The following is a 13,996-nucleotide window of genomic DNA, read 5'->3' as shown; positions in this document are numbered from 1 at the left end:
TTTTGCGAATCGTACAGAAAATTGCACAAATTGGCAAAATCTAACAATCAAGTTCAAAATACTTAGTTAAGGAGTATTTTAGTTTTGTATGGCTTTGGCTAACACAATTGTTTGTCATATTCGTCTTTGTAAAACCTGAAAAAATTCATATCAAATTTGTGAAATATTACAAAATTAAGGATTTACAAACAAAAATATTCTTAAATTTAATATATAAAGAGTTCGGTAACTAGACACATATGTGACAAATCTACAATGCGTCCTTTTTTACATCGACCTTTTTCAAATTTCACTACCTTTTCAGAAAGGGGATAAGGTTATGCCCTTTTTTTCTTACTTCAAAATTGCATCAATGGATTAAGTAGTATCCGAAAGCACTTGTAAAACTCAACACAACAGTGTATTATTGAATCATTGGCTAAAATATAATAAGTGAGCTGAAACAAATTTCAAAATTTTGAGACTTATTCAATACTAGCTTTAAACCGCGGCCCCGCTCGCGTAGGAGTAGTTTTGAGGGATTTAGGATATGTACCTATATAAAAGAATTACAAACAATAATTTCATAGAAAACAATTTTTTATTAATAACCATAATATTACAATACCCTGCATCCGTTGCTATGCCTCGTTGAATAAAATCAAAACAACCAATCAGAAAAATATCAAGCAAAATTATTTTTATTAATTTTCTATTTGGGTAATTTGGGTCATAGTTGAACAGCTTATGCGGATTATGAAGTCTAGAGTGTGCTATAAATAGTGGGAAATAGGAAAAACTAAGATTTTTTAGATGAAATTTAAGCAAATACTCGATTATTAGTGACGAATGAGAGTGGTGGCGCTGCCTGGGGGCTATGGGAAGGGAGTTCCAGCATAAAAACATGCCTATAACCTTCATTGGGTGAAAATATAAATGTAAGGCGTTTTTCAATAGGTGCGCTTCAACTTTTTTCCGATAGGGAGGGCGAACGACGCAATATTTTTTATTTTTCGCTTGTCATTTGTAAACTTCATTAGTAAACATTTCATCATGGAACGCTACACACTTGAGCAACGATTGCAAATCGTGCAAATTTTTTATGAAAATAATCGTTCTGTTGCTGCTACTTTAAGAGCATTACGGCCATTTTACGGTCCATTCAGTGATGAAGCTCACTTTTGGCTCAATGCCTTTGTCAACAAGCAAAATATGCGTTACTCGGCAGAAAGCAATCCACACGTGATTCATGTGGCACCGTTGCATCCCGAAAAAATCACTGTTTGGTGCAGTTTACATGCCGGCGGCGTAATTGGCCCATATTTTTTCGTTGACGAGAACGATCGCCACGTTACTGTGAATGGAAATCGATACCGCGACATGATAAACGATTATTTTTGGCCGCAATTGAATGGTATGGACTTAGACGACATGTGGTTTCAACAGGACGGGGCCACAAGCCACACAGCACACGCTACAATTGATTTGTTGAAGAGTAAGTTCGATGAGCGCATTATTTCCTGAAATGGACCGGTCGAATGGCCGCCGCGCTCGTGTGATTTGACGCCTCTTGACTATTTTATTTGGGGTTATGTGACGTCATTGGCCTACAGTAACAAGCCGGCGACGATTTGTGAGCTCAGAGCCAATATTGAACGCGAAATTGCTGGAATTTCGGCCGATATATGCAAAAGAGTGGTCGAAAATTGGGTTCAACGATTGGACTTCGTAAAACGTACACGCGGTGCTTATGCAAATGAAATCGAATTTACTTAAACGTAAATGTTCAAACTCGATAATAAAAAAAAATAGTTAAAAAGGTCAAACCGTTTGTGTTTTATTCAAAAAAAAAGTTGAAGCTCACTTACTGAAAAACGCTTTATAAACATTTTTACGTCATTTAATGTTGTCGTTTCGACAACGTACACACATTGCGTCCCACCTTTATAGTATAGACAGAAAATTTTCGTGTAGAGTTCCTTAAAGTGGAATATTTTCAGTGCTATTGAACATTTGTATAAATTTTTTAATTTTTTCGGGATAAAATATACTTTTGAGATCTTTTTTTTTCGAAAATTTTTAAATATTTTGTTCAAAAATTTTCAGAATTCTTTGACATTTTTGTTATTTTTGAAATGTTTTTTTCTTGTAATCTTTGAGAAACACTCCCCTTCAGATTGTTTGCTAACTATTTGCATTATTAGCTGAGATTAAGCTCAGGGATCTCTAACAGTTTTATAGTGGAATTTCCGAATCTGAGGTACCCCCAAAGAAAAAAAAAAAAATCCCAAAAATGACAAAAAAAAATTCTCAAAAATAATTAACAAAATATTGAAAAATTTTCGAAACAAATTTCTCAAAAGCTCATTTAATCCTAAAGAGTTAAAAAAAAATATAATTATGTTAAAAAGCACTTAAAATATTTAACTTTAAGAAAAAAAAATTCCACAAATTTTTAACAAAAAGTAATTTTTTATATCCAAATATTTCTTGCATATGTCTTTGTAGTCAGTGTGTGTCGTATTTTTCAAAAAAACGTTTGCAGTTGACATTAATTGACCTAAGATGCCGGAAGCACAATAATGCTTGCGGCATTTACAAGCCCCCGAATTTGAATCTTTGTCACTCACTTGAGTTTCAGCTTTATATTGTATAATTTTGCATACGAGAAAGAGTCCACTCACCATAGTATTTTAATTGTTGTTCTTGCTGGCGCTGCTGCTGCTCGTGCTGGTGGTGGCGATGTTGATGATACCCCATATCACTTTGCATTTCACTAACTATATCTTGGCCATCACTCCTAATAGCACCGCTACCCACGCTAGCTGGCTTCCGATGACAGCGAAGTGACATCTTTAAATTAAAACTTCTTAGTACGGATGGCGGAAGTGCCGTGGTTGCTGTTGCTGCATTCTCCCCAGTCACGGTGGAAATTGCTGGTAATGAAGTGCCAACGTGCTGTTTGACTGGTGTGTTGCTAGTGGCATATCCGCCAAAAATTAAAGCACGTTCGGCGCGCATACCCACATAGAGGGTGCGTGTGATGAGTATGTAGGCAACGCATAGTATAAACAGCGGCAGCACAAGCAGTGCTAAGTCTAAAAAAATGTTGTAGGAGCGCTCATACGCAATGGTGTCCTCGGGCCATTGTTCGCGACATTTGCGTAAGCCTGTCAGAGGATAGCAAAAAACAAGTATATTAATGAATGCAATGAATAGAAATTAATAAAAGGTAGACAATACAAATATGAAAACGTGGAAGTGGGTGTGGTTTTCGTTTATTATGTCGTAAAGATATTAGCGAAAATTGAAATTAAATTATTAGTGCTCTAATTTGAATAATGTAATGGGTACTTTTTTGTTTTTAGATGCATAGAGTTTTCAATAGAAGAATCTGTTAAGCACGGTTCGCAAGTGAAAAGTGAGAGAGTTTCATTCGGGATTCTGGGATTGCACTGACGAGATCCCGAAAATCACGGGATCGTAAAAGTCGCAAAAATTTACAAATCTACTAAATCCTATAAGTTTCAAAAAGACTGTGTAGCATGCCGCATATCTTGTGCAGCCATCATAAAGTTTTAGGGAACAAGAAGTCGTTATAAAATCAGACACGACATGAAACCCAATGAGGGCGAAGGAGGACTGATTATGCTAGAAAAGTTAGTTCAAAGGGTTGAGTTTGGGTACACATGTGCCTAAAATTATTTATAATTTTAAATCTATTGCAATTTTCGAGCAAATTCAGTCCATACATTGGTTATGTTAGGTTAGGTTAGGTTTCGCAGCCGCATCGCACTAAGAGACAGCGATGCCACTTAGTCCACGAAATGGGTCCATTGTGAGCCGCAGGGGCTGAGCTACATTTCCCCTTCCTAACTGAACCATCCTGACCTTTGGACAAAGCTCTTCTTCTTCTTCTTAATTGGGGCGATAACCGCTTACACGATTTTGGCCGAGCTTAACAAAGTCCGGCAGTCGTTTCTTTCTCGTGCTAACCGGTGCCAATTGGACACACCAAGTGCAGCCAAGTCCTTCTCCACCTGATCTTTCCAACGCAGAGGAGGCCTTCCTCTTCCTCTGCTACCACCAGCTGGTACCGCATCGAATATTTTCAAAGCCGGAGAGTTTGTATCCATTCGGACGACATGACCCAGCCAACGTAGCCACTGGATCTTTATTCGCTGGGCTATGTCTATGTCGTCGTAAAGCTCATAAAGCTCTTAAGGATCTTAAATATCGGGTTATGCTTGAATTATTGAATTACGACAGAATTCATGCGGGGCCCCTACAAAAGCCCTAATTTGAAGTCTACTCAATTTTATAATTTTATTGGGCAGATGCAGATTTAGCCTTGGCCATGCTAGCCTAGCAATTTCACAGGTATTGGCATTAATCAATCTTTGATTTACAGAATTGATTAGTGCGTCCATAACAAGAAGCTTACAAGTTGCGAGAGGTACCCCCATAAAATTATTTATGTCTGGCATACAGGTACCTTCTCTTGCAAGTTTGTCAGTTCCCTGGTATATATCTGTGGCCTGGAATCCAGCATAAGATGATACGATATTGTTTGGCCATCTCATTAAGATATTAGCGACAACGTAAGACACTCCTTGATGTTATTGGGAATGCATCCAGGGCCCGTAAGGTATCTAGGCTGTCTGATAGAATGCAGATATGGGTATATCCGTATAGGAGTCTACGATGGTTGAATGCCCATGTGCCACAGCTTTCCATTGTGAGCTCCCTCTGAGCTTTAAAGCGGAACAGGCCCCTGAGTATTGCAGAAGATATCTAGGGGTGCCAGATGTAGCATGAGGTCTAAAGCCATGGATGGCGTGATTGTCATGACGCCATATATTGCTAATTCTGTTCATCTCTGCCCCTTATTCAATAAATTAAAATAAGTTTTTAATTGCATAGCACACCATCAGACAACATTTCCACATAGAAGAATGGCTCTGATCACAGCAGTATAAAGCCAATGAACAACCTTAGATTTAATTCCACAGGTCTTACCTAAAGCTCTCTTACAGGCATAAAAAGCTAGGCTCGCTTTCCTAACTCTTTCTAAGATGTTTGGCTTCCAAGTCAATTTCCTACCTATTGTTAGTCCCAAGTACTTGGTTTCTTCCGAAATCACAAGAGCTTCCCTCTTGAGCATAATTGGAATTAATATAGCTGAGGGATTCTGTATTGCCAAGTGAACAATATAAGTTGTATTTTGCCTGGGTTGACTCCTAGACCACACTTTTCTGCCCATCTAGAAAGTATATCTAGATCATTTAGTATTAGGTATCTTATTGTAGATACAATTTACCAGAGACAGCGTAAGTTATCACCTTACAACCCACCGATTCCAGTATTAACATAAGTTTATTTACAACTGCGTTTCATGAAAACGGTGAAAGGACTCCACCTCTACTCGCCAATCTCCTAAGTATCAATTCTTCTAGATTCACTTCAATCATTCTGCTATTTAGAATTTGCCAATGAAGCCTGGCTAGTACGGTTCTACCCCACGATCAGTGAGTGCTGCAGTGATTGCTAATGTAACTAATTTTTGCCTTTTCTTACTTAAAATTATATTTACATTTAAAAAAACACCCGTTATAAATACATTTTTAAATAAGTAAGTACCAGCTCAACAGATGCCAAGACATTTGTTGTCAATGTTCTATGGTCTCATGTTTTTGTTGTGCGCACGTGTATAAGTATAAATGCCATTGAAAGGCAGAAAGCTAATTTCTTTTGTTTGCAGGCAATTTGAATAAGAAGTGAGTAAGAGGCAAACGAATTTAAATAGCCACCGCAAGAGACAGTATATATTGAACTTATCTATGCTATTTTATGGTAATAAAAGCCCACTTATAGCTGACTTTGTGGTTTGATGGTCCTCGTACTTTGTACAGATATACGCAGAGTATTCAGACTGGTGGTCGAATACTTAGGTACACCAGCAATCGGTTAGGAAGTCATTTACTTATTTTGTTAATCAACAAATAATTACTATTTTATATTTTTGTGTGGATAATTTGGGAAAAGGTAACCAAATTGAATTAAATGAATACCGAAATAGATACATCTTACGCAGATGCACAGAATAATAGTTATTTGATAGTTCAGATTTAAAAATATCATAGAAATTTTCGAAAGACTTTACTTTCATGGTAATTATGAGTAGGCCTAAAATGTAGGCTTTTTCTACAATTTGATAGATCATTTCATCGCATTTAGTTTTTGCATATGATATCCGGCATATGTGTGCCGCAACTATGAGTTACATTGTCCATTCGATCAGTCCAATTTTGGATTACTTTTTCCAATAATTTTTTTCCGTATGACGTAAATGGTGGCTTGAATATTGCAATAAATCGATTGCTAAGCGCGCTGTATGGCGAGTTGTACAGCCTTATTGTAACCAAATATCGGCGATAATTAATTTTTGGAAAGTCGAGCTTCTACCTCATTTCAGCCAGTGCTCTATGAACTTCAAACAGATTGTTTTTACAAAGTAAATTTGCACAAGTTGTAAGCATTGTTCTGGCGTTAAATGATTCATGCGTTAAAAAAAATACTGCAAGTTTAAAAAAAGTATCCCACCAACAACTACTATCAAAAGACTTTTATAATTTAAGTCTCACCATAAAAGTCTCGGAAGTCTTAAAATAATATATCCCGCTTATTTTCCAAAGACATTTAAGTCTCACAGCAAAAGTCTTTGAAGATTTAATTTTTTGTCACTCATAATTACTACGAAAAAACTTATATATTAGGTTGGGGAATAAGTTTATCGCGTGTTTATATTTTCTTTTATTTTAAAAACATTTGGTTACTGTTCGGCAAAAAGTAAGTATTCATTTGATAGAACCCTTTCTGCTGTACAAAACTAAGTTAATTTTGTTTCTGATTTTTTTTTTTTTTAATAGTTCTGAGGCTTAGATACGAAATACCCAGGGGGCAAAAGTTAACATTTTCGACATCTGCTCTTCTTTGCTTTTTATCGAGGGTAAAAAAGCTGCCGAACGGACATTTGCGACGTGTATGGAGAAGGTGTCATAGGTGAGTCTATTGCACGGAATGGTTTGCAAAGTTCAAAAATAGCGATCTTGACGTCGATGGCACGTCCCGCTGCGAAGGCCTTTTGAATTCGATGAAGAATGTCTTAAATCACTTTTGAAGCAGAACGGTCGCCAAACCAGTCGTGAATTGGCAGAAAAAATTAACTTCGCTCATGAAACGATTCTCAATCATCTTCATTGAGAAAGCGTGAATAACTGGGATCCTGAGTGCTTTACGAGTTGATCGAAAAAAAAAACAAAGAAAGTTGCCTTCAAATTGCTTCTCAGCATCTCGCCCGCCATCGAGCAACACGCGGTTATTAACCCCGCGAGAGATGAGAAATGATGCCTATACATCAATATGAAACAAAGAAAGAAGTGTGTGGCTCCGGACAATACGTCGAAGCCGAGAGTCCAGCCGGATCTTCATCCAAAGAAGACTATGATATGTGTTTGGTGGGACTGAGAGGGCATTGTGCACTGGGAAATGTTCGAAAAGAATGCCGTGTTAAATAAGGAGCTCTACATTGCCCATCTACACCACGTGAATGAGGCTATTCGACTGAAAATACCTGATGGACATGGTCAAATCGTACTCCTTCACAAGAACGCCAGACTCCACGTTGCATAAGCAACAACAAAGTCAAAACCGCACTCCAAGAGCTCGAATGGACCGACCGATTACCATCTTTTTCGCCCCCTGTCAAACAATATGACACCAGACCAGGTGATTTTTAGCGTAACGGCGTCAATGACTTGGTCGAGAGGTGGGAAGAGGTTGTAAACAGCAACGGCGAATATCTATATAATTGATTAACTTATAGATGCAATTGTTGTATTTGATTAAATAAAAGATTTCGGTAAAAAATGCAACGAACTTATTGCCTGACTTAATGGAATCAGTCTCGTCCCGTCTGTCGTTATTATCTGTTGATTGCATCGCTAGTTGAATTTCAAAACAAAATTTACAAAAATATATCTGCTCAGCTTCTATTTTTTTTATTAAATAAGGTATTACAAACGCGTTTATACAAAATTATATCTTATATATTAAACTATATTAAAGACAAGAGCACTGTTCCTCATCACATATCGCTCAAACAATTATGTAATTCCATTGTTTTTCAAAGCATCAATTACAATAAATCTATCGCACTTCGTTTTACGGGACATAATGTGACTATTAATATTTTCTCTGCCACAAATTAGGACTTCTAAATGTGTAGGTATCTATTAAACTCCTACACAAGCTCATTCTTCTTTCTTTGCACACAGCGAGGCTCTTGTGTGATTAAGTGCGAGTGTCGATGTTAGCTTTGATTCAGTTTAGAAGACAATAAATATTCACTCGGAACAAATTAGCAAGAGTTGAGAAGCAATGAAGTCCACTCTTTACTTTCACAGCATCAATGGGGGTCTATAGCGTATAGCTTTTTTCATTGCCTTTACGGAGCAAGGTAACACCTACTGCACGAGAAAATGTCAAACGCAACACGATTTATTCGATTGAACAATTCCTTGTGTTCTGCCTTTTTTCGCTTTTAAATGAATAGAGCAATTAACGGCGCTACAATGCAAGGAGACGTAAGTTTATTTTATTGAGAAAAAAATATATGATATTTAGTATTATACATTCGCATTCATTTTAGAAATAGTTGGTCGCATTAATTCGACGGAAGCAAAGTTGAAATTTGCAGTAAATTGCGTGGAAATTAAGTACTCATGCGGTACATATGTTATAACATTATGTCGTTGCTCCGTATTTGCCGTCGCTTCTGTCGATGCTGCTGTAACTTCCAATGAACCCAGCGAGAACTCGAAAACTCGAAGTATCGCCGGTCGTAATAAAAAGTTAGGTGTTGTACATACAGTTTAGCCACATTTGCCATCATTTAAGCCTTCAGCGACTACAGATACCAGAATAGCGTGTGCTTCGAAGGATTCGTGATAAAATCAAAAACGTTCGCCTGTTAGAGGCTCGTTAAGAAAACTGTACCTGTTCAATGGTGCGAAAACCTTAGAAATTTTGGAAAACTGCTACTGTAATGACACTATAAAGAAAACAGCCGTTAGGAGTGGCTGAAGGATCGTGAGACGGTTGAGATCGAAAACTAATGAAAACTTTAATGAAGTGAAAGAAAAGTTGATCAATAATCGCTTATTAACCACAAGAGAGCTGGCCGAGGACTCGAACCTTACTAACGGATCGATTCAGGGCATTGCAATTAATGATTTGGGTTCGTGCCGTATTGCTGCAAGTTGGTCCCAAAGGAGCAGAAAAAGGACCAGTTGAAATCGCCAAAGACATGATTTCAAAGAGTGAATCCCACCCTACACTCATAAAACGTGGTGGGTTTTCGAGTAGGTGGGTTTATGAGTACAACACGCTATCCAGACATCAAGCGAGTGAGTGGAGAGCTCCGAGTAAACTAAGAAAGCGATGTTCACGGTTTTTATGGATTACAGCGGTATTGTACATTAAGAATTTTTGCCAGAATTTTAATTTAAGAATTTTACCATTAATAAAGATTATTATTGAGCGTTATTTGACTTTTACGTGAAAGCAATTCGCAAAATAGGCAATGGCAAACCTCCGAGTGTATTTCTGCCATGAAAAAGCTCCTCATAAAAATATCTGCCGTTCGGAGTCGGCTTGAAACAGTAGGTCCCTCCATTTGTGGAAGAACATCAAGACGCACACCACAAATAGGAGGAGGAGCTCGGCCAAACACCTAACAGAAGTGTACGCGCCAATTATTTATTTTTTTTTTAATTCGCAAAATAGATAGGATTTGTGGGAAAAGAGCTCGTGGATATTCCACCATGCCCAGGCACCGTTGCACATTGCCATCAGTATCCGTAAATTTTTGACCAAGAACGAAAGGAATACAATCAAGCAGGCATGGATCTGCCTCTATGCGATTTTTTTATGTTTAATGGAGTCAAAAAATCACTACGGGGAATAATTTCGGAGTTTTAACAGCCGAAATAAACTAAGGGAAAAATCGAAAACGGCTCTGATGGCTGACGACTGATATCGATCATTTGTAATTTCTTAAGTTGAACATAGAACATAGTAGCCCCCATTACTTTTTGTTTAAACAGTATATGCTTTCCATTGGAAACGAAATGTTAATATACCTGAGTCTAATCTTAACATATAATATTTGTAGCATTAAATAAAGTCTCTGTAGACTGGCATACGGGGGTATTCTAGTGTAGAATTTTGAAAAAAAAATCGATTTTTTTTTTGCATATTTTCAAAGTTTAGACATTTAAGAATATGTCATTAAAAGAATTTTTTAAAATTTCTATTATTTCATGACTTCTAGCTTTTTTGGTGGCATGGCATCGATTCCGATCCATCTTGTCTGAGAACTTTAAACGCGTTTTTTCGAAACTACATTTTTCAAAACGTTTGACATGATATATCAAGTTCTACTGAATCGATTAATTTGAAATTTGGTGTGAGTCTTCTCAATACATATCTCTATACTCTATTGCTCGTATAAAGTATTATTTCAATAAAATAAAATTTGTTGACTCTTTTTAAAAAATTCAGAAATGTCAAAGAAAAAAAGGAAAACATGTACTATTTTTCGGACAGCCGTAATTTAGCAATTTTTTTTTTTCTATTTAGTTTTTCTTAGTTAGTACGATAGTGGCATACCACTAAATTAATAATCTATTTAATTTTTTTTTCAGATCATTGGGAAATTTGCAATCATGACAAGTTTATCGCGCTATTTTTTTAGACCCCCACTTCAACAGCATATAAAATTTTCAGTTTTTAATTTTTGACTTTTTTTAGGTATGTTAAACGATTAATAAATTTCTGGTAAAAAAAACACCCGCAATACAAGCAAACATGTGTCCCTCTTTGCTGCAGTGTAGCGAAAAATAATCAATCTGCTGTTATAGTTTCGGCGAAAAGCCAAAATGCAATGGTATTTATGGTTATGGTTGTGGTATTATTGTACGGAACCAGTAATCGAATGCAGTGTTGTGCATAAGTTTGGTTAGAAGTGCTGTTTTATATGATTATGGCTATAGCACCTCTAATTCAATTGTTATGTTGCAGAGTTGTATGTGACTGGCTTAAAACGTCAAATGAATGAACTGTTGCTGATAATTTTTGGTTGTTTTTGTAGCAGCATAAACACTCCCCACACATTCACGAACATGCAAGAATAAATAAAGTCAGATCATCCTTTGCCTCACTGAAAAGTATATGTTATTGCAAACAGCTAAACACGAAAACAAAGCTAAGGATTTTCAACTCCAAGGTAAACCAGTACTCCTATATGGTTGTGAAATATGGGTTGCGACCGTTGCAAAAACCAAAGAAGCTTCAAACCTTGTTTATTCGCGGCCTTAGAATCATCCCACGCACTGGGTGCATGATGATGAGCTTCTCACCCGAAGCAAGCAAAAGCCAGTTGAATTTTAGATTCTTAACACATTCGGATCGTGCTATTGCTCCTTAAATTTTCATAGAAATCGGGGTATTTTAGCAATGTAAAGATATTTGAACATATACAGGGTTGCCCATATTCGACGGACCCATCTGGCAACCCTGTATCTTTTTGACAGAGACGTCAGATCGCTTAATGACATACCGCGTTGGAAGCGTCAGTCCAAGCAGATTTTTACCATGGAACAGTACACGCCACGCGAGCGCTCCCAAATTGTTGAAATTTACATTCAACAAAAGAAGTCAATTGTGAAAAGAAGAAAAGAAGAAAATTGTGATGCCTATTATTCGTCGAAAGCGTATGAGGCAGTTCTGGTTTCAACAAGACGGTGCTCCACCATGCACAGCTCGCACCACAATCGATTTTTTGAAGAAATTTTTTCCTCGTCGTTTGATGTCGAAAAATGGCGATTTTGACTGGCCACCGCGTTCGCCGATTTAACGCCACCTGACTTCTCCTTGTGGGGATATTTAAAATCAAAGGTTTATATTAATAAGCCAAAGACCATAGAAGAGCTCAAGAACAACATCCGTGAGGAAATAGCCGCTATTCCAGCCGAAATGTTAGCTAAAACTATGGAAAATGCTGCAAAACGGGCACATACGCCGTACAGGCTCAAGACGGCCATTTGAGAGATATCATATTCAAAAAGTGATGTCAACAAATCTACTTGAACCAAATAAAATTAATATTATCGTCAACATCAAACAAATTGTGTTTTTCTTTGATTTAAAAAAAACACATGGGTCCGTTGAATATGGGCAACCCCGTATGCATAAAAACTGCGATAATATTTTTTGTAACTATTATATTTTATAGAAATTTTCAGAAGTTGTACATAAAAAGTATTAGTATCTTTTTTTAGTATAATATTCGGTGAAACAGCTTCCTTTGTGTAACGGTACTTCACAGAATTTGCAGACATATCGTGTTTCGCTCCTTATCCCATGTGTTTTACATCCTAGACATATTATTGTGGGATATTTTTTATTCTTTGTTGGCTTTATTGTCTCCAGGGTGTGTTTTTTTATGTCACCAGACAATCTACCAGGTGGTGTTGAAGTTGGACCAGTAGCTCGTGATGTTGTGGGCTGCATTTCATCAACTTTTTAAGTTAACCAGGCCCTCGCAACTGCTAATAAATATTTTGTATACACAATTTTTTTTTATTTACATTTATCGCTTTGTATATTACAAAGCTGTTAAATACTGCAATATTCATTATATATAGTGCTGCCTTTTTGGTCCATTTGGTTGTTTTTCGTATGATAGAATAATAGGAAAGGTATTGATCTGCACGATCAACACTCTTCAAGAATTGGTTGTATTTTATGATGCAGAGTGGTTTCACAATATTCTCTTCAGTTTTTCTATTATACTTTCCAGTCGGTACTACTTCAGCAGAATGAATTGTACTTATCATTTTAATGTCTCTTTTATCTTTAAATATCAACAACAGGCCCTTTGAAAACGTAATCGCCAACAGCTTTGCTTATTTAGGATCGGAATAGGAAAAAACCTCGAAATGATAATACTCATACTTTGCAAAAATTTGGGACGGACATCAGCAGAACTTCCTCAGACTTGAATCCACAAGGCTGACGCCGTAGACGGCGACCCATAGGATCTTGGAAACGAAGCCAGCACGATGAATTCACAACAGTTGATCGGAAATAAATCATTAAAACCACGAATCGATCCTAAGAGAATTTTATTGTGTCGGCCAAAGTGGCGCGCTAACAAACAATAATAATAACACCACGTTACACACATTCTGTCCTATGAACCAAATATACTTTTTCGGAAAGGGGATAAAAAATAAAAATAACGTGTATCGGCGATTTTCATGTACACGTCACAATTTTTTTTTTGTATTTTATAACTTTAAACGAGCAATTCTTGTATGCATATCTGTATAGCCACACGATCTCAGGATTAGCTTAACGGATTTGAATGAAATTGGGCACACAGATAGACTTTTCACCTAGGCACTGACAATGTTTCACAGGGTTGCCACCTGTTCGAAATTAAAAAAAAAATTGCATAAGATATGCCGATGTGGGTATCAAAAGAAAGGTATTTCACTCCGCATTACAATAGAGATATAAAACCCCGAATTTTTTTTATTAATTTTATTATATTAAAATAAAAATTGTTACATTAAAAATTTTAATGCTTTTAAAGAAACTTAGTCCTTTTATTTTTGCGTTTGTGTCAGTATCGCGACAAATAGACCAACAGTATTCGCCAGGCATATGCGCAATGTCTTGTCCTTTAAAGCGCTTTTCAATAGCCGCAATGTCCTGATGTCCTGATGTCCTTTCGCCATGTTCATCGCTACAAGATCCTAAATCACCAGGGAAACAATCTAAATGATTGTGAAGGAAATGGATCTTTAGCGACATTAAATGCCCATTTCGCCATATGCCGAAATCATTTCTGCAACAATATTTTTATAATTGTCAGCTCGTTTGTTGCCAA

At 36.8% G+C, this 13,996-nt stretch overlaps 1 protein-coding gene across 2 annotated transcripts in view; it reads right to left on the bottom strand.

Annotated features, from left to right (window-relative positions):
- The window catches only part of LOC128858295 (tyramine/octopamine receptor-like), a 153,254-nt gene that overhangs the window by 85,490 nt on the left and 53,768 nt on the right, over positions 1–13,996 (bottom strand). For both annotated transcript variants that reach the window (XM_054094447.1, XM_054094446.1), the window contains exon 3: positions 2,664–3,149. In XM_054094447.1, coding sequence (XP_053950422.1) covers positions 2,664–3,149 — 486 coding nt within the window. The remainder of the gene's footprint in view (positions 1–2,663; positions 3,150–13,996) is intronic.

This window comes from Anastrepha ludens, chromosome 3 (genome assembly GCF_028408465.1).
Source record: "Anastrepha ludens isolate Willacy chromosome 3, idAnaLude1.1, whole genome shotgun sequence".
NCBI lineage: Eukaryota > Metazoa > Arthropoda > Insecta > Diptera > Tephritidae > Anastrepha > Anastrepha ludens.
Note: the sequence above shows the minus strand (reverse complement) of the source record. Positions and strands in the feature narration are given on the sequence as shown.